Genomic DNA, 20,727 nt, shown 5'->3' on the forward strand with positions numbered 1-20,727 from the left:
ATGGAAAATTACTCAAATGAGTCCTATGAGGTTTGATCCCTATACCTCAGGGATAACAGATGAGAAGCGATACCACTACTCCACCACCTCAACCTCGATTAGACAACTATTGAAGTTCAATATTAAGAAGAGAACATACTAATTTTTGTATACAGTGAATAGTTTAAGCTATGTCGATTAACAAAAGTAAAATTAACTTGCAACGAGATTTGAACAACGTGACCTCTTGCTATTATAACATGACGCAATTACCATCTCAACCAACTTTCAGTCATGCTTTAAGTGTCCACATTATTATATTTGTATCTTTTTATTGTTGAGTTTTCCTTAATATATTTTAGTGGGAATGAAAAAAAATGCATATCAAGTTCAGAAACACAATACCAACCCGGGGAAACGCTCGGGTCCAAATACTAGTTTGTACACAAATGGTGGGAAGAAGATCGAAGAAGGTTGTGTGACTACCATGCGCAAGTCAATAACGAAATAAATGGCCAAACTTAACAATTGTATTGTATTACTCGCTTCATCTCTAAATAAGGTTCTCATTTCCCCCTATAAAAAAGTTCTCATTTCTTTTGGGCATAAGTATCAAGAAGAAATCGTAAGCTAGTGAGACCTTTTTTGTATAAAATTAGAATTGAATTGAAGTTGGTACAATATTCATAAATTGTTTAGTGAGGAGAGAAAATATAGACCATTTTACAAAGTCATCTTGGTTATGAAAAAGTGGGTAATATAATAGAAAGTGAAAGCTAAATGATATATATTTTAATTAGTGGACTCATGTCAAATAAGGAAATGAGAAATCTATTTGGAACAGACATAAATTGAAAAATAGAAATTATATTTAGGGACAGAAGGAGTATCTTTCTCCTATCATCTGAAAGAACGTCTTAGGTTGACGCTCGAATTGAGGGGTTCTGTCTAAATTTTTTCCTTCTAATAAAAAACAAAATAAAACAAAGAGAACACTTGCTAAAGTTTTTTGGTAGTTAGTTTTTTGGGGAGTTTTGCCTAATTTAGAACCATTCTGTATATATTTTTTTTTGTTCAAATCATAAAAACAAGGGTGATATATCTAGTAAAGATTTAATGCAGTAAAATGTTAAGTATACACTATGGTAATATACTTGTAAGAATATTATATGTCATCTATTTAGTTTTAAATGAAACATTAGGTGAAATGACACTATTCATTGATCAATTTTGACTTCAATTTATCGCCATCATACAAAGAAGATATATAATCAAGTGGGATCTTGTTAGATTCGTCTCGATGCATATTATCAAATTATAACTTTTAATATTTTTTACATGTGCATAACTAAATATATTAATGATTAAAGAAGCGTGTTAGGTTTCCTGAAAAAGCAAACGTTTCATTTAAAACATAACGGATAAAGTATATTGAGTTTTCATATACTTTCTCTATTTTAAAATAAACGAACTCATGTTTTCTAAAAAAAACTCTCACATAAATTAAAGAAGCATATGATCTATTCAAAACAGACTTTTTTTTAATAAATATACTACTTCTCATAATAAATATACTATCATTTTTGCTATATATACCATTAAAAGTTATTCTTAACAACCCTTATTTAGGCAATTTTTTGGGGGTTTGGCAAAATCTAACTACTCCATTAATTTATGAAATATTTAACTTTTGTTGTCCAGTCTCTGTCTCAACTCTCACGATCTCCTGTTTCCACCCTTCTCCCTCGAATCTTCGTCTCTTACCTCTACACTTTCTCTCTCTTCACTCTCCAGTAAGTAGTTGGGTTTGTGTTCATTCAAATCATATGAATTAGTCATTCATTCATTCATCATCTTATGAATTAATTGATTCATGAGATCGTTTTATTGAGCTTCTAACTGGTAAATACTTTCTGCACCATACTCATGATTTCATTACTAAACACATCTTACTTGAGATTTGAAAAAAGAGATCTTTTTGCTTTTCTATGAGTTTTATGTTGGGTATACTCTAAATTTCTGTTCTTGCTCTTTAATTTTTGTGTTTCTTAGAATTCATATTTATGAATTGCTATATTTGCTTTGTGTTTGCAGTTGTGCTTCGTGATTTATTTTAATGTTTTGAGACCCATACAGATATCCAAGTTATTGTAGTTTCTTTGTTAATTCAGCTTGATTTGGGTTTATGGGTATGTTGGGTTTGAGAAATTGAGGTGTTAGAAGCAATTTTGACTTGAATGATGATGTTGATGATGATGATGATGGTGGTGGTATAAATCGTCGCGGATTTTCTGTCATTTTGCTTAGAAATAGAAGATTGGGATGATTGGTTCTTGGGGTTCTTAGATTCTGTTGATGTATTCCTCTGAGATGTTGTTTTGTGCTGTATTAAGACCATGAAAAATCTCAGCAGGAGTACATCTTCTAGTAGGAGTACACCTTCTAATAGGAGGAATGCTACCTCCATTGTTAGTCCAAAGGTGCTTCTTCATAGAGATAACTTCAATGGACTTCGTCGAGATAGTTGGGTTTCGAGGAATCTGTATATCTCATCATTATTGGACCATTGGTTACCTTTTGCTTGGGTTTATCTTATGGGTATCTCTATGTTTTCCCCAATCGTGGGCAGGCGTTGCATGAGTATGCTGCTTCGTCGAGGATATGTGATGCCTTTGATGGGAGTTGGGTGTTGGACTATAGTTATCCTTTGTACAACTCTTCTCTGTGTCCTTTTGCAGAACAAGGTTTTAATTGCTTGGGTAATGGGAGGAAAGATAAAGATTACCTCAAATGGAGATGGAAGCCCAAATATTGTGACATCCCAAAGTTCAATGCATCTAATATGTTGGAAAGGCTTCAAGGTAAAAGGATTGTTTTTGTAGGAGATTCTATGAGTAGGACACAATGGGAGTCTTTTATATGCCTGCTTATGACAGGAGTTGAGGATAAGACAAGTGTTTACGAAGTGAATGGTAGGAACATAACGAAAACCATAAGACACTTGGCTGTTCGCTTTTATTCCTTTAATTTATCAGTGGAGTTCTACCGGTCTGTTTTCTTAGTCCAGCCTGGTATGGCACCAAAGCATTCGCCAAAGAGAGTAAAAACAACACTCAAGCTTGACAAAATGGATGACATTAGTAAGGAATGGGTCGATTCAGATGCTCTAATATTCAACTCCGGACATTGGTGGATACCATCAAAATTATATGAAACGTAAGTCTTCAGGTGCTTGTAGAAGTATTTGAACTACATATCAATTGTTAGCTTTATGCAACTTCATTTTTCTCATCTTACAGAAGATATAGAAGCAAGTTAAGTGAAGCACCCTATGGAGGGAAGTAGGAACACATGTTTATGCTAGCTGTCATTGCAAATAAGTAGTGCAAAACCTAAGTTTTAAAACTTTGGGTACAAATAGAATCTTGTAGTAAGACAGAAAGACAACCATTATAAAAATATACTAGTGCAAATGACTAAATAGTATAAAACCTAATTCTACAGATTCATCTGACCATGTTTATGGTCACTGGTGTTTTAGTGGACTGATCTTGTCTAGGCCTGAAGGCTGAAGATAATGTTGGTTGCAGTACCTATTTGGCTATTCGTGGGAGCTGCAGTGGTCAGTATTTTATACTCAAACAGATGGATAAAGGGACTAATGCTTTGTAGGAGCAGCAAATAAAAAGCTAGGTAGGAAACTAATTACTATGGTAAAATTTGATAGTTCTATAGGTACATAATTTTCATCATGAAATACATGGATCATTGGCACTATATATGAAAACGAACAATTGGCTTCAGAAAACCCATCATATCTCTTTTTTACAACTCGTTTGAATGTAGGATACCATGCAAACGGCTATCTGAAGGGTTTTGATGAAGTAATTTAAACATCTTTTGCCCCACTGGTGAAGGAGTTTCTGCTTAAGTTGTACGTATTGTTGTATGAGATTGAGTTTATCTATATAATTTTTTCCATAGCTGTCTGGTATAAAAAGCATATATATTTGTGTCTCATAAGTCAAGTTTAAGAGACACAGAAATTTATGCTTCTTTACTCCTTCATTAGCATGGGTTGAGTACCAGGAGAAGGATGATTCCTTGGTTGGGTTGAATGATTTGTGTCCTGTAATACTTTGAAGGAACATACTGGTATATCCTGTACTGTATAGTGTCTTAATAAAGGAAACATGTTGAGCAGCCTTTAAAGCTGGCTACCATAGAAATTTCAGTATGCCTTGAATGATTTAAAATTTATGATTAATTGCTTGTATGCACGAATAGAATATGGAGGGTAGTTTCAATCAGTATCACACCATCACTTTCCTCCCGGCCTGTCCATTGATCTAGACTAGTTAAGAGTAAGACTGAACATTTACGCCTCCGAACACCCTGTGAAAATAATATCTGATATGAGTGGTGGATTGTGTTATTGTATAATTCATGAATACTAGAGAATTGGAGCAGCTATCATGTAAATAGAAACTGTAATCATATCCACTTCTCATCTAGACAAGCCAAAATTATTATGCTTAAGGTTGGCGACTTGGCGTGCGCGTGCAAACAGCTGGATTCCATATTGTTTATGATGGAACGCCAATTTGCATTTACTAGAAATTGTAAAGTTTCCTTGATGTGTCTGTTTTCCTTTCTCTTTCAGAATACTAAAGTCTCCTAAAATTCTCTCTAACAGGGGTTGCTATTTTCAATTAGGTGGTTCACTGAAGCTTGGGATGTCAATTGCTTCAGCCTACAAAGTAGCAATGTCCACCTGGGCTTCATGGGTGGAAGCTTCAGTAAACTCAACAAGAACACGTGTTTTCTTTCGTACTTTTGAGCCATCTCACTGGAGGTATGCTAAAGAAGCCCATTCACATGTTTAACATTTAACATGATGTGTACTAAACAAACACGTACCATCTCTTCCATTGATGAATCGATATGAACAATGATCTTCAAGTTAGAAAAAGGCTATTACTGTCACTTCAGTATCTTGTATGTTGACTCCATGAAATAATAAAATATTCTCTACTAGTGGATTCTCTGAGGTATTGTTAAGGGGAAACTGCATATTGATGTGTAGTACACCTCCCACCAGCAGCTGTACTGAATCAGATATGCTCTTACTGACATAACGCATAGGATTCAGCAGTACAAATGCTTCGCCTTCAAATTTGCATCCAATTCATGGAAATAAAGTCACTCAGTGATGCATACTTGTTTTGCACTTGCGACTTTGTATCTTATTGTTCAGGTTGTGTGTGAGGGGCTTATATTGAATTGGCTAAAAGTTCATTGTCTCATCTTGTTTGCAACAGTAACCAATCCAACGCACATTGCAATGTGACTCAATTTCCAACATCAGGGATTGGAAATAGTCATCAGAACCCATTCTCGGATTTTGTAACTGATACAGTAAAGAGGATGAAGTTTCCTGCTACTATGTTGCAGATCACTTCCATGTCAGCCTCTAGGAGTGATGCACATGTAGGTAACTGGAGTGACCGTAAATCTCTGACCGACTGTAGCCACTGGTGTCTGCCTGGAGTACCTGACTTTTGGAATGAAATTCTGCTGTCTCGCCTTTTCCCCTATTAGGTACTTGCTTCTCAATCTTTCTTTATTTCCATCTCATTGGTTTTTTTATTACTCTGTTTACCTCAAACTTTATATAATTGTGTCATATGAAGTTCTGATAGGTTCTCATATAATTAATTCCAGCTTTTCTGACCTCTATTGTTTCCTTTGCTAGCTTGGCACAATCAATCTGGTTTGTCCTTGTAACTATTTCAAATATCTTGCATTGTACTTGTTAGTTCTAGAGGACGTTTAGCTACCAGATAGTATGTTGTCATGTATTGTGCGTGTATAGTATAGCTAAAAGTGTATTAGATCTAGGACAACATATTCTTGTTTTTACGGGATAAAGTCGGTGTGGGAATTGTTTAACATTTTACGGATGCATGTCTTCTTCTTCTTTAATTTCCGTTTCATTTTTGTCTGCAGATCGACTGATACGAGACAGATGAAGTTCGATTCTTCAAATCCTATTCTCCATTATACACATTTCTTGTCCTCTTTTTGATAGGACATATACATACCTTGGAGAAGTTTCGGCGAGTGTATCAGTATAGAAAGTTTTGTTAGAGAGACCATCATCACCCACTCTGTTTCTTCCCTCCTGTGATTTAATTTTACGTGTATGATGAGGGGATGTAATTGAAGCCTTTGGAGGTTCATTTCAGGGTTGTATTCTTTCATTCACATTTGATCAATTGTTGTATTTTAGAATATACGAGTTCTTGTTCATTTTTATTGCAAAATTTTGCAATTTGTATACCTTTTATAACCCATTTTTTCGGGCTACTTCTTCGAAGAAGGTCTCGGCATAACTACGCATGCAAGCCCGGCCATGTGCACGTGCATCATGGGCCTCGGCATAGGGCCTCAGGAAGATGAGAGCCATTGAGAGGCCTCCAAATTAAGTTTATATGTATTGATTGTTATAGTAAGTATGTGTAAAGTTATATTTGTTTGAGTGGTTAAGAAATTAGTTTGCATTGTTGACTTTTTTTTAATTACTGTGAAGTTAGGAGTTCGAATTCTCCACGGCCCTTTATCACATTTTATTTTCCTTTTTCAATATTGTTTTATCATTCATTATTAAAAGGTTAAAAAAACTCAAAATCATTATATTATGAATTATAACTTTAACAACATATCTATACTAATATATTAAAATGTGTTTCTAAGCAATGAATTATGCCACATGGCGCTATCTCTTAGTGTGTTTACTTTATATAAATACGCATATAACAAAAAATAGAAAATGCATCTTATAAAATTTGATCCCATAACCTCAAGCATATATGGTGTTATATTTATGAACAAAATGTTAACAAATAAAATTATAATTACCTGGACATGTCTCGTTTAATGGTAGTCGTACAGAGCCTCCATAACGCTTAAAATCTTTTGAGAATTCAAGTTTACACCAAAGTATCGTGTTCTTGGAAGTTCCGTACATGCAAAGTTCTTGACATTAATATTGCTACCTTGATACTTCCTCCGTTTCATATTACTCGCTACACTAAAAAAGAAGTGTAGCAAGTAATGTCAAATTTCCCACAATGAAAAATGTAGCGTGTATTATAAAACGGAGGAAGTATAATAAATTATATCCTCGTTAAATCTTCTCATGGGCCTCGGGATCTTATAGGTTGGTTTTAGAGGCAGTGTAGTTTCAAACTCAAAAGCCAACGTTGATGAGTGGTAATAAATGGGGTTAACAGTAACAAATACGTTGGGTATTTTTGTGCATAAGATTCATGTTACTTTTTTATCAGCAATTCATTGTGAAATAGGAATTGTTTCCTAATTTCAATCAGAGTGGCACGTTTTATTTCCTAATTTCAATCAGAGTGGCACAGCGAAAGCGTGGTGAGCCTATAACCCACAGGTCCTAGGATTGGAACATGTTCAGATATCATGTAAAGATTCAATCAATTCGTTCTCCCTTCACATTAATCTGAAAAGTCACAAATATTGTATATAAAAGTTCAACATCTTATATCTCATAGATTACATTGAGTATTGAGACCTTGTTTTCAAAATACAACATTTATGATAATATTTTATATACAATATATCGACATATCATATTTGTGGTTGTGTATGCAACAACTATTTGTTCAAAAGAAATTTTCGTTTAGATGGCTTCGAAATTAGGAATTTCCCCTACAAGTATGCCTTTGGTATAAAGAAAACCAATAATGACCCATTATAACAAAATGGTTTTCACGAGAGTATGACATAACCTTGTGGTAATGGTCATAGATGATAATATACATTTATGCAAAAGAATAATGTACATGGAAATGAAAACGTATTGTCCAGAACTGAGACATATTATAAAATCATTTACATTTACCATCATTTACAATTGGCTACTAGACATTTTATACTCTAATTTAGGATCTGTTCTCTTTGACATAAAACAACTGAACTAAATTGAACTGAATTAGACTGAACTAAAATGAAATATGTTCTCTTTGGCATAAAATAGCTGAACTGAACTGAAGTGATCTGAACTGAACTGAATTGAACTGAACTGAAATGAATAGTGATATGTGAGAGTAAAAGTATTGTCAAGAACTGAACTGAACTGGTCTGAACTGAATTGAATTGAACTGAAAATAAGCTTGGAGAGAACAAGCCCTAAAAGTATTGTCCAGAACTGAGCTGAATTGAACTGAAAATAAGTTGGGAAAAACAGAAAAGGGAACAAAGAATAATATAGAATGTTAGTTTTTTTTTACTCTCATGAGAGTGGTTTATTGTAGTGATGGCCACTAGTGCGGGCTGGGTGGGCCGGGCCGTGGGCCGTAGCGGGCTGGGCTGAGATTTCACGGCCCAGGACCGGACCGTGAAATTCATGGGTTGGGTGGGCTGGTCCGCGGGCTGAAAAGTCTTGGCCCACACCGGTTTGTTACCGGTTTTCACGGTTCGAGAAACGGTTCTGGCGGTTCGTGGGTCTAGTGGGCTGGACTGGGCTGACGGGCCGGCATGAGATATTTTTTTTCAAAATTATTTAATCATTGAAATTATTCATTATTGTTATATAAAATTTAAATGAATAAAAATATATCATTATTAAAATTAATGAATAATTTCATTATTTTAAAATTTGATTGAATTATAATATATGCAATTTGATTAAAATATATACAATTTGATTAAATATACACAATTTGGTTCAATAATAACTTGGACTGGGCTGGTCTGGTTCATGGGTTGGGCTGGACCGGTTTCGTGGTCCGGACTGGGCAGTTTTAGTAGCGGGCTTTAGTGGGCTGGGCTCAAGAAATCTGGCCCACGGCCCACCCACCAATTTCACGATTCGAGCTAGGCTGGACCGGTCTTTTTGCAAGCCCAGTCCACACGGCCCACGAGGTGGGCTGGGTTGGATGGACTGGATTGGCCCGCACTGTTGGCCATCTCTAGTTTATTGTTAAAATCATTTTCAACAGATTAGCACAGAAGAAACAGAAATTTTTAAGTTCTGAAAGCAAGAAAGATTAGGTGTTTTTAAATGCAAACATGACAGCCCTCAAAATCTTGGAATGGAGGGCAAGTCTCTAAAAACTTACAAGTTCATTCTAACAATCAACACACTCAATGAAATTGGGGTTTATATAAATGCGTATAATGTATAGAATCGAAACACAACATCTGCTAAGTGCTAAGAACTATCATCTAATACTCTAATTTCCCAAATAACAATCAACTTCTATGGCTCAACCTCAATATTTTAACTATCCATTTTTCCCTTTCCCGCCACCACATAGTTACCCATTCCCACCAAAACTACCACCTCCCTTTCATCCCATTTCTCCACCATACCTACCACCTCCTTTTCATCCCATTTCTCCACCAAAACCAACCCCACCATCACCAACAAAGCCATTGAACCCTCCACCATCGCCGAAACCTAAACCATCTCCATCACCAACAAAGCCCTCTAACCCTCCACCAACACCGAAACCTAAACCACCTCCATCACCAGCAAAGCCCTTTAACCCACCACCAGCACCAAAACCTAAACCACCTCCATCACCAACAAAGCCCTCAAACCCTCCTCCAGCACCAAAACCAAAACCACCTCCACATTCTCTCCCTCCACCAAAGCCCTCAACCCTCCACAAGACCACCTCCGCATCCTTTCCCTCCGCCACCTCCAGCAGTAAAGCCACCACCACTGCCACCAAAACTTCCACCACCACCTCCTCACATCACCCCCACCCCTCCACTGCTGCCACCTCCTGCTCCTGGGCACCACGCTACCATCATTATTGTTTTCGTGTCCCTTGGAGGCCTTTTCTTTCTAGCATTCCTTTCAGCTGCATTGTTTTGCTTCATGAAGAAGAGAAGAAAGAGAATGATCAAAGAGACTGATGATATTACTTTTGATGAACGAGTGCACGTTCATGAATCTGTTGTACCTGGTCCACATGGTGAACCAGCTGTGCTTGTAACCTTTGAAGAGGATATTCATTCTCATGAAACTAAAACAAAGAATGAAATAGTTGATGGAACTTCTCATACTAAGGCTATACATCATCACCACTCTCCGGAAATAGCAGCTCCCACTCTCAGCTCCAGTCAGTCACCACATTGAGAACAATAACTCGTTGAACAGGATGAAATTTGTGCATGCTCTATGATGTCGCATGCTAAGAGCTTTTCTAATCTTTAAAACAAATCATACATTGAAGTTTGAACTACATAAATATTCGCATATTGCTTCAGTATATTACTGATTGCTATGCGTATTTCAACAAATAACATTCAGAAATTGTCTTTTATTCGTTTATATGATATTTTATACTATTACTTAACAGTTCAGACTATTGAAGTTCTGGCAACAAAAAGTTCAGAAGAATAAAACCAATGACAAGTTTTTATCTTACATTAAAGATGCTAATACGATCAGTGCCATAGTAATCTTCTAACTGTAGTACTGCAGTCTGCACACCATTTGACATTGCGGAATTTTATAAACTCCAAATCAATCACGTGGGGAATCAGGACACTCCTTATCTACACAACGATGTATGACGATTGCAGCAGCGTAGACACCAGAACTCAGAATTAGCAGTTCTAGATATATTTCAAGATTGCATGTCATGCACTTGTGTCAACAAATAGAACCAGACAATTATAAAAATGGTCAAACTTGACTTCCTATCACTCTATCAGCATTGACAAGCTTTGGTTTTTTAAATATTGGAAGTTAAACCTGAACTTTATATTATCCTCATCTCATGATACACTTGAAATCTTAATTGATATGTGAGCTCTATTTTCATTATACCATCAAGTAATTCCCTTCAAGACCCGCTATACAAAATGGGGAAGAGAAAGCCAAACCTCTTACATCAGAAGCAGAAAGATGATTTCAGCGTGAAATTTACAAAGAAATCGGTGAAGGTCAAGGATCGATTGCCATAGGAGTAATACGCCTCTTAGCTGGCTTGTTAGAGACAGGAGTGCTTGTCACCACTGGATTTTTAGCAGCAGGAGTGCTTGCCGCCACTGGATTTTTAGCAACAGGAGTGCTTGTTGCCACAGGCACTGCTTGTTTGTCATCAGTTTGCTTATTTTCTAAAATTGGGCTGCCTTTTACAGATGCTTTGACCACCATTTCCTCCTCTGGCTTCTGTTGACTAGGAATCTCACCAACATGACTAATGACTGGCTTTCCGTCTAAAAAGTTCAGCAGAAAATAAGTATCACATAAAACATGGAGAAAGTGGCGTGAGTTCTTTATGGTGAGGACGAACCTGGAAAAGGGATAGGTGATCCCAGTTCATCACTTTGAAATTCTACCAATGTACAGTATCCATCTTGTGATGATAATGCTAGATACTTGCCATCTGGCGACCTATTGAAAGCAAAATGTTACAGGCTTGCATAAAATAGTAAAAGCGGAGTGCAAAAAATTGAAGAAAACCAAACTTAAACTCCTTCCTCCAGAAAAAAGAGTAATAAAAACAACAGTACCATGCAATATCTGTTATGGCTGCATAATGGAGACCAGCCAAAATTGCCAGAGGAGCAACACTTTCCGTGTCATAAATGTACAATGAATTTAGAGTTGCCACAGCAAAAATAAGCCCGATATGGAAGCTTGAAGAGTCCAGCTGTCAGAGAAAAAATAATGGTACCTATTATTACATCAAATTGTGAAATTAATCACCATATGTGTGAAACAAAGAAAAATTACCTGAGTTTGATCCACGAAGGCTAAAGGCCAAAGGGCAGAAATGGACTGCCACCACAGGCTTGTTGGCACCAGGAAGCTGCAGAGTGGGCCTGGATGTCAATAAATATATATACATATATCAGTTCTACCCATAAGAGGAAAAAGGAGGTTTAACATTGATTTGAGTCAAGAAAATGGTAAGACGATGGATGAAATCTAGTCATCTAAGAATTGGTCAGGCAACAAATCCTATCTTGAAGTCAAAAGAATGCCTTGCCTTGAAAGATCTTTTCTGGAGAATATATAAGCAGTGTTGATAGATTCAGACTCAGGTGAACATTTGTATATACCTGCAAGAGAAAGGTAGATAGGACTTGAAGATGAAAACCAAGTTTATGATATTTCGTAATAGCTTCTTAGAAACTTTAGAATTCTTCATCCTAAAGGTTTCCATCTTAATCTACTCCCCCATTTAACAATAAAATGATAAAAAATAAAGAAACACCAATCCACCCCCTCCCCCAAATACAAGAAAAAGTTGTGAAGAAACTGAAATAAGAAAAGAAAGAGAAAAAGCGTCGACTATGTTATTTCACAACAAAATGGATTTCAGTTTAGAACCATACCAGCAGGTACCAGTAAAAATGAGCCATCAGGTGACCAAGCTAATCTGCGGAAGAAAGATGGCAAAGTCTCATCGTGAAATAGATGATTCTTCAAGCACTGCATTTCAACTTTAACTATGTCAGCGCTTACCAATAGCATAATAAATGACATATTGTACAAAACAAGCCATTCTTAACCTTGCTATCTTCTGTAGATTGCTGCTCTGCCTTCACGATCACATGCTGACAAGCATAATTTATTTTCTCTGTTCCCTTTACTTTTTGAGGCTTGTTAACATAAATTCTGCAAGTTCTATCGGAGCTAAGAGATGCAACATATTTAGACAAGGGATCCCACGCCACTCCCTGAACATAGTGGAGATGTGCATCCAAGATCTGATGGACAGAACCTATATGAAGAATATCAAAGGGTTCAAACAACATTGGAAATGCATCAGATATACCACATCTACTTCATAATCTTTATGTACCTTGTCAGCATCCCATTGATGCAAGAATATCAACAGATCCAGAGAAGATTAAGTCCATTTTGGACCACTGCAGATCCAGCACATCCTTTCTTGAAATCTATGGAATAAAATATAGAAAATATATCAAAACTCAAAATAAGTTTAGAAAGTTCAGTCATTCAGCCAATCATAAAACTGAACTATCATTCTTACAAATACGAAAATTCCTTCTCTTAGTGAACATTTACATGGTTGCCATTTGCAGAATCTCCAGAAATTTCTAATTCTGTTGTCCATTACCTGATGTTTAGTAAGTGCTGGAGGCCTGGAGCAATAGTGTGATTCTTAATCTTCAGCAGTAGTGAATAAGCCAGTCCTCTTATTAGTTCACTTATATACAAGAAATTTAAGATATTAACTAAGCTACTATCTGTTTTAGGTAATGAACTGAACTACTTCACTCTTCATATGCAGGTAGCAAATTCATATTCCTTCGGATTCTTTTTAATCTACACACTTTCCTTTTTGGTATGTTTCTTTTTAATCTACATTAAAAATATTGTGCGCACGTGACCCGCTACAAAGTACTCACTCCCACTTTCCAAAACCTGCAATTTTCACTCTCTTCAATAATACAAAAACAATTGTTCAGAAGAAACCTACACTATATCATGTCAAAAACACACTATGTCATGTCCATATACACTATACCATGCAGCACTATCATGCTAAAATAAACACAGCAAAACACTAAATCATTTCAAAATACACTATATCATGTCAAAACACACTTATCATGTCCATATACACTATATCATGCAACACCATCATGCCAAAAGAACAACAAAACACTATCATGTCAAAACACACTATATCATTTCAAAATAAACTATATCATGTCAATATACACTATATCATGCAAAACACACGCCAAAAAACTCAACAAAACACTATCATGTCAAAATACACTATATGATTTCAAAATACACTATATTATTTCAAAATTAAAAAAAAAATGAACGAAAAAACTGAAAGACATAGTACGAACTTGAACAGAGAGAAAATGAAGAATATATGAGAGAGAAAATGAAGAACTTATGAAAGAGAAAATGAAGAAGTTAATTTATGAGAGAAAATGCAGAATTAATAAGAGAACGAAGTTGGAAGAAGTTATCAAAGGAGAGAGAAGGAAAGAGAAGTTATCACAGGAGAGAGAAGAAAGAGTGGAAGACTAAACGCGACAAAAACTGAGAGTTGTAATCATGACAACTCATGTGAGATGGATTGAGTGCACACTAAGTTAGTGTGCACCGGGTTCATATTAGTTTTTTTATTAATTTACACACGATTACTTTTTCTATTCTTGGTAACATGTCCCATCTACTTTCTCCTCTTTTTCCACCCATATCATCCACTTTTTAATATTTAAATCCACTTTTTAGTTTCTCTCTCACACTTTTTTAGTTTCTCTCTATCACCTTTTCAATTTATCTCTCATACTTATGTACTTCTTCCTTGGCTCTCCTCCAAAGTGAAGTGAGTAAATTAAAAAGAAACCGAGGGAGTGATATATACTGATGAAGTTTCAACAAACTTCGTCCAATTATAGTAGAACTGAAGCTCATCTAGCTTTCAGCAGCTTCCATTATTGCATCCAAGCTTCTTAGAAGATCTACATGAATCACTGGATCCTAAAATTTTAATACTAATGACTGGTGCATGAATGTCTAAAACAAATTCTCGGTTCATTCACATCCTCCAACCTACAAGACACAAGTTTCACCTTTTATCAATCATAATAAACAACCCAGAATCAGTCCTACCAAGGCTGGATCTGTTGAGGTCCAGATGTGCATAGGCTTAGACCCCTACTAGTCAAAAGCAAAAGAATCATAAACGATGAACAACAATGAAATTTTGTGAAAGTTTAATTCTTCCCCCTGTAAGCTGAAGAAATAAGACGTATGACCTTATGGGTTTAGTGCAAGGATTCAGGAAGAGAAGCAAATAATCACCGCTTACATCTTACAAGAAGTACTTCCATCTCTCATTCATCGAATCAAATAATCACCGCTTACATCTTACAAGAGGTACTTCCATCTCTCGTTTATCTACCACTCTCTACAATGCCTAACATTCTCCTAGCAAATTGAAATTTAGAGTACTAGCAAGGCAAAGATTCTTGCAAATTATACAGCAATTGGCCCAGAAAATAATCTTACGATAGCGTCTTGAGGACTTTCCAAACTTGACCGGCATCTGTCACGTGAGACTTCCATAATATAAGTTCACCCCCTAAAGACAAAAGAACACAGTTCAGCAATTTATGAGCAACATAAGTTCAGATTCAAGTTCTAATATCAGTGAACTATCATCATACCATCTGCACCTGAAGCAAGGAGCTCTCCTGCACACAGGAAGATCAAGGGAACACGAATAAGAATGACTATCGTAACTAAAAGGAAGATTTGCATACATATACAGATATACAAGCACGTATTAATGTGTGTATAAATATGTCTATGCATGGGTATGTATGTTTGTGCCAACAATAATAAAACTTCTGTTCAGGAATGCAGACAAGACACAAGAAATTTCAAACCCATAGCACAACCACTTGAGATGTTATGATTGCACCTAAACCACCACTCAAGTTTGTATATGCGAGGCGCCAAAAGAGGAGGCAGGAAGAATTCTAGAAGTTTCTGGAAGCATGTGCTGGCTATGATGAGCTAATGATTACAGCAATCAGCTATTTTGTCTTTACTTGTTATTTCAGCTATTTTGTCTTTAGCTTTAATAATACCGTTGGCTAGATTTGATTCTTGGGCAATGTATAGGGATCAGTCTATAAATAGCTAGAAGAATTTCAGGAGTAGGCATCCAAAAATATATTGAGTGTGACTGTTCTTGGGAGGAACCCAGCTCCTCGAAGGCTGTGGAAAATTATCTTAATATATCCTACTTCTGTTTGGCCTCATTGAAATTGTCTCTGAGTTTTTCCTAGTTGGTTCATTACATGAGATCACCTATCTTAGATCTTCATACCCCTTTAGAGGCACATGCAATCATGCATGAGACATGGACTTGGATGCATAAAAATTACCATACACAGATTGAAAGATTGTAAGAAATTGGACCAGCCAAGATACTTCGTCCAATTGATTTGTTTTTCAAGTCCATAGAAAATATATAGGAAAACATTTCAAGATTTACCTATCCAGGACACCCCACCCCACCCCCCCCCCCCCCCGGGTTCTCCCTTCAGGAAAAGTAAGTCTCTGTGCAATGAGTCATTAGAAGATTTTTCTAGCTAATAAAAAGAAACATGAGCTAATTTGACGATTTGAGGTTTGAACATTTATATGAGGAGTGTTATACAGATTCAGCATTTGCCAACGTAGCAAGTTAAGGTCAAAAATTAGGAAAGGCAAGAGTGTTGAGTCATCAGCGGAAGATATCATCCTCAAAACTAGCAATACTGATTACTGAAAGCCATATCTATACAATCACATTAAGTGGAGCCCTAACAGAAAAACTAGTAGAATTATATCTTCATTTCTACTATTATAGCTAATACTACAGAGTACAGTGTCAAACTTATTTAGGCATCCAGAAATATACTTCATGATGAATAACTGAACATGCATGTAGCAAATCAACAAGACAACTCCTTACCTGAAGGCGAAAACCGAAGAACATTCACTGCTGAACTATGATACGAAAGACTCGATCGATATGAAGCTGTTGGAATTTTCTTTTCCGCCTCGCCAGAGTCTACTTGCCAAATCTAAATAATCAGATACATCATCAAACAATTAAAGAACACCGATATATAGATCAATGCCATCATAACTAAAGATGACACACTAAAAATTGAATAAAAGCATCATCACATCTAAAAAAATAGGACTTTTACCACCTTATGAGATCAAGTTTTTCAAAATAACCACCTTATATTTTCAATTATTCAAATAAATACCTACCAATTGACAGATTCTGTCAAGCAAATCATCCTCAAAAAAAAGTCTAAGAACGATTTTTTCACCTCCACTTTAGTTCACTAGAATGTATATAAGGTTAAAACCCTTGTTTAAGAACAATTTCTTTGACAAAATCTGTCAATTGATATCTATTTAAAGAGATTTCAGTGGTTATTTAGAAAGAAAAAAATTAACTTATAAGGTAATTATATTGAAAACTGTGATTTTAAAAGGTGGTAAAAAAAATCCGAAAAATGAAGCAAACAAGTGAACTCATGTTATCCAATTGAAACCCTAACCCTAATTCAGTACCAAAATTCAAGTGTTTACTGTCAAAAATTGAATTACATAAATGATAAATCAAATAACATACAGAAAGCAATTAACCTATGATAATCAAGCATCACACTCGAATCGCATATCGATCGAACACTCAAATTGATGCGTAAACAACCTAAAAAGCAAAGAATCAGATCTGAAAATGAGATTGCGGAAAGAACAATTGAAAATGAGGAGAGAGAAAGGTGAAAATACCTTGATATCGAAATCAGCACCACCGGTGGCTAAAAGACCAGAAATGGGGTGAAAATCTAGGGTTAGAACAGGCTTAGTGTCGTGCCAATTGATCTGAACTTCCTCCTTTCATTGATTACCTGAGATTTTCCAGAAATCAGGTGAAATTAGCAAGAACAGTAGATTTCAAATCGAGCAAATTAGGGTTGTGGAAGATTATTGCGGAGTTTTTTTTTTCCTTTCTCTAGTTCTCTCTATCTAGAACTGGAAGAGAAAGGAAGAAGAAGAGTAAGAGCGTTTGGCGCCTTTTTATTTTTTGGCGGGAATTTCGAGATAATTTTATCTCGATACTGTCCGCTTTGGGTCAAGCACGTAGCGATATGAATTCTCTACTCCCCTCCCTACTAAGGCTATGTTTTTTTTTTTTTTATAAGAACTAAGGGTCTGTTCTCCCCAGTTTATTTTCAGTTCAGTTCAGTTCAATTCAGCTCTATTCTTTTATAACCATTTTGTTAAATATTATTATTATGTCTGTATAATTTATTTTACTATATATCTTAATTATTATTTATTATTTATTATATATCATATAACTATATAAAGTTATTATTATTTTATTTTATATTTATTATTATTATTATTATTATTATTATTATTATTTCTATATATATTATTTTGTTATAGCTTTACTCATTATTATTAGTATTATTATTAGGAGGAATATGGTTTAGGTCAAAGCGCAAATAATTCACGTTTTTTAACCCATAAACCAATCAAATCGCGTCAAAACGGCTTATGATGCAATTTTCGCAGTCCAATCCAATCATTATTTTTAATTACTAAATATTATTATATTATTAAATCTAATTATTAAATAGTAATATTAATTTACTTCTTAGATATTATTGTTATTATATAATCATCATCAAGTATTAATATATTAATACAAATAATATAAAATAATTATTATTAATTATTATTATTATTATTAATTTATGATTATTAATATTATTTATTTACAACTCTCATTTAAATATCCAAAATACTATTATTATTAATATTCATTATTATTACTTATTATTATAATTAATTATTATTTAATATTCATATTATTATTGTTTAAATATTATTTATATATTTATTACATTAAATTTAATTCAATTCAATTTAATTCAATTCAGTTCAGTTCAGTTCAGCTCTCTTCAGTTCAGTTCAGTTCAGCTGTTTTGTGCCGAAGATAACAGGCCCTAAGACTATGCTTATTTCACCTGAATTTTTCTTATCTGAACTTATCTGATCTGATTTGATCTGAACTTATTTTTTCTGATCAGAACTGTTTGATGATTTGATCTTATCTGATTTGAAAGATCTTATCTTTTAGATTTTTCTCAATATATAAGAAAAAATATAGTCATGTGGGGTCTTGTTTGATTCGTCTCAATGAGTATTTTATTAATATTCAATTATTATAATTTTTACTAATATGTAATGAAAGATATTTAATATTAATAATGATTTTTAAATATAAGCATGATCTGAACTGATCTGATCTAATCTCAACTTATTTTTTCTGATCTGATCTAATTAGATCTGAAGTAAGCAAAAAAAAGGTGAACTGAACATAGCCTAAATCTATGTTGGTAAATGGCAGCTCATTTATTACTTACCCCCAATATTTATCTAGTTTGTTGTTTAGGAAGAGTAATTATTGAAATTTTAGGGTAAGTTTATCCCTCAGACTCAGCACTATACTTCAGACTCTGCCACATCAGTTTTCCACTAATTCAGACTCACTTCATACTCTTTATACTTTTATCCCCATACTCTAATCAAGACTCACTTATTCATCAAAACAAAATTTGATTTTTTTTATATATATAATTGGTTTGATATTTTAAAAAAACTCACCCAATCAATATTTGACATTTGGCAAGGGTGAGTCTTAAGTTGGGTCTTGGAAAACAAAACTCAACTCAAGACTCTCCCTAGTCTTGCATTATTTTATCCCTAATACCCATGAAAATCTTGTCTCAAAACTCTCTCAAGACTCCCCCTAAGACTAGGGATATTCACACCCTTAAAAACCAATAAAAGATAGAGAGAACGAACTGTTGTTCAAACTTCAAACAACTCACAACAACGAAAACAAACTAGATAAGTCTTATGAGTGTTAGGGTAAGCTTTTTGATCTCCAACACTTTTGCTAAAAGGTAATAACATTCTCTTACCCCAATTCCATTGACACTATTAATTTTGTCCCCAATTATTTGATTTTTTCAAAAAAGAACTTATCATCCAATAACCTTCATTTTTCAATTTTGCACTAAAAAGAAAATTGAGAAAAGACAATAAAATGGATTATAAAACTTATGGATAATGATATATTTGATAATTGTAACTGTCCCGGTCGCCCAGGTCAAAAATACTAGTTGATTTTATTTAAAAGGTGAGTCGTTTTTGTGCATGTCACTATTAAAACTCTACCAGTAACAGCTAAAAAATATAATTAATTGAAAGTATTGCATCGTTTAATTTTGATATAAAACGTTAAAAGTTATAGCGTTTCACAACAAGAAACATCTAATAACTAACGCAATATTCTACTTTTATCGATCAAGTCCATAAACTCTACCTTGCCTAACAAATCTTGTCCCCAAGTGTGTGTTTGACGATGTTTGATCTTTTCGCGAACCGGTCCGTGGTTAAATCTTACGGTGTAGCCCAATGTTCTTTAAATAAATTTTAAAAAGGAGAACAACGGTATATGTACATTATGACTCTAAGTATAAATCTCGATTAAGATTAGTATTATTTGTTCTCTTATCTTTATCAATTAAGATTAGTCTAGTTATCGTGATATAAATCAAATCAAAGTTTGGTTGAGACGTTTGAAATAGAAAGTAGAACATCTTAGAGATTATATTATTGTGAAGGCTTTTACAATTTTTTATGAATTTTAAAAGTGAAACATCCCATGAAAGGCATAATTTGTTTATCGAGAAAACTCCTCAGAGTAAGTGAAACTTTTAATAATCAGCGCCCATATCACATCTACTGTTCGTTTCTTCGTAATTTACACACTGTTGTTTTTTCTATTTTTGGTAACATATCACATCTACTTTCTCCTCTTTTCCACCCATGTCATTCCGGCCCAACCCGATTTTGGATCGGATTTTGGGCAGATTTTTTTGACATGCGGTCGGACTCTTCCCGATTTTTTGTTGCTTTTGGGCAAGTAAAAAAAGACTTTTTAATCTATTTTTTGGCCTGGCCGAATTTTGGCCCAAAATAACGGGTTTTGGGCACAAAATTTGGCCCGACCCGACCCGACTAATGGGCAAATCTTTTAGGCCAGTCCGGCCTGAACAAGGCTTGACCTATGGTCACCTCTACTTTTTCAGTTTCTCTCA

General features: G+C 34.8%; 3 protein-coding genes and 1 pseudogene across 3 annotated transcripts in view; 3 read left to right on the plus strand and 1 right to left on the minus strand.

The window, feature by feature from the left end:
* The window catches only part of LOC104899200 (long-chain-alcohol oxidase FAO2), a 74,652-nt gene that overhangs the window by 31,560 nt on the left and 22,365 nt on the right, over positions 1-20,727 (plus strand). The window lies entirely within an intron of this gene.
* On the plus strand, positions 1,631-6,321 carry LOC104895435 (protein trichome berefringence-like 7). The gene is given in 6 exon segments (XM_010681941.4): positions 1,631-1,881; positions 2,074-2,520; positions 2,523-3,195; positions 4,676-4,834; positions 5,301-5,580; positions 5,989-6,321. Coding segments are annotated over 4 exon segments (1,257 nt in total). The 5' UTR covers positions 1,631-1,881; positions 2,074-2,375; the 3' UTR covers positions 5,989-6,321.
* LOC104895433 (protein TRACHEARY ELEMENT DIFFERENTIATION-RELATED 7) lies at positions 9,198-10,379 on the plus strand. Its single transcript, XM_010681939.4, is given in 2 exon segments — positions 9,198-9,674; positions 9,676-10,379. Coding segments are annotated over 2 exon segments (885 nt in total). The 5' UTR covers positions 9,198-9,273; the 3' UTR covers positions 10,160-10,379.
* On the minus strand, positions 10,627-19,243 carry LOC125499362 (chromatin assembly factor 1 subunit FAS2-like; annotated as a pseudogene).

Source organism: Beta vulgaris, chromosome 7 (genome assembly GCF_026745355.1).
Source record: "Beta vulgaris subsp. vulgaris cultivar EL10 chromosome 7, EL10.2, whole genome shotgun sequence".
NCBI classification, from domain to species: Eukaryota; Viridiplantae; Streptophyta; class Magnoliopsida; order Caryophyllales; family Amaranthaceae; genus Beta; species Beta vulgaris.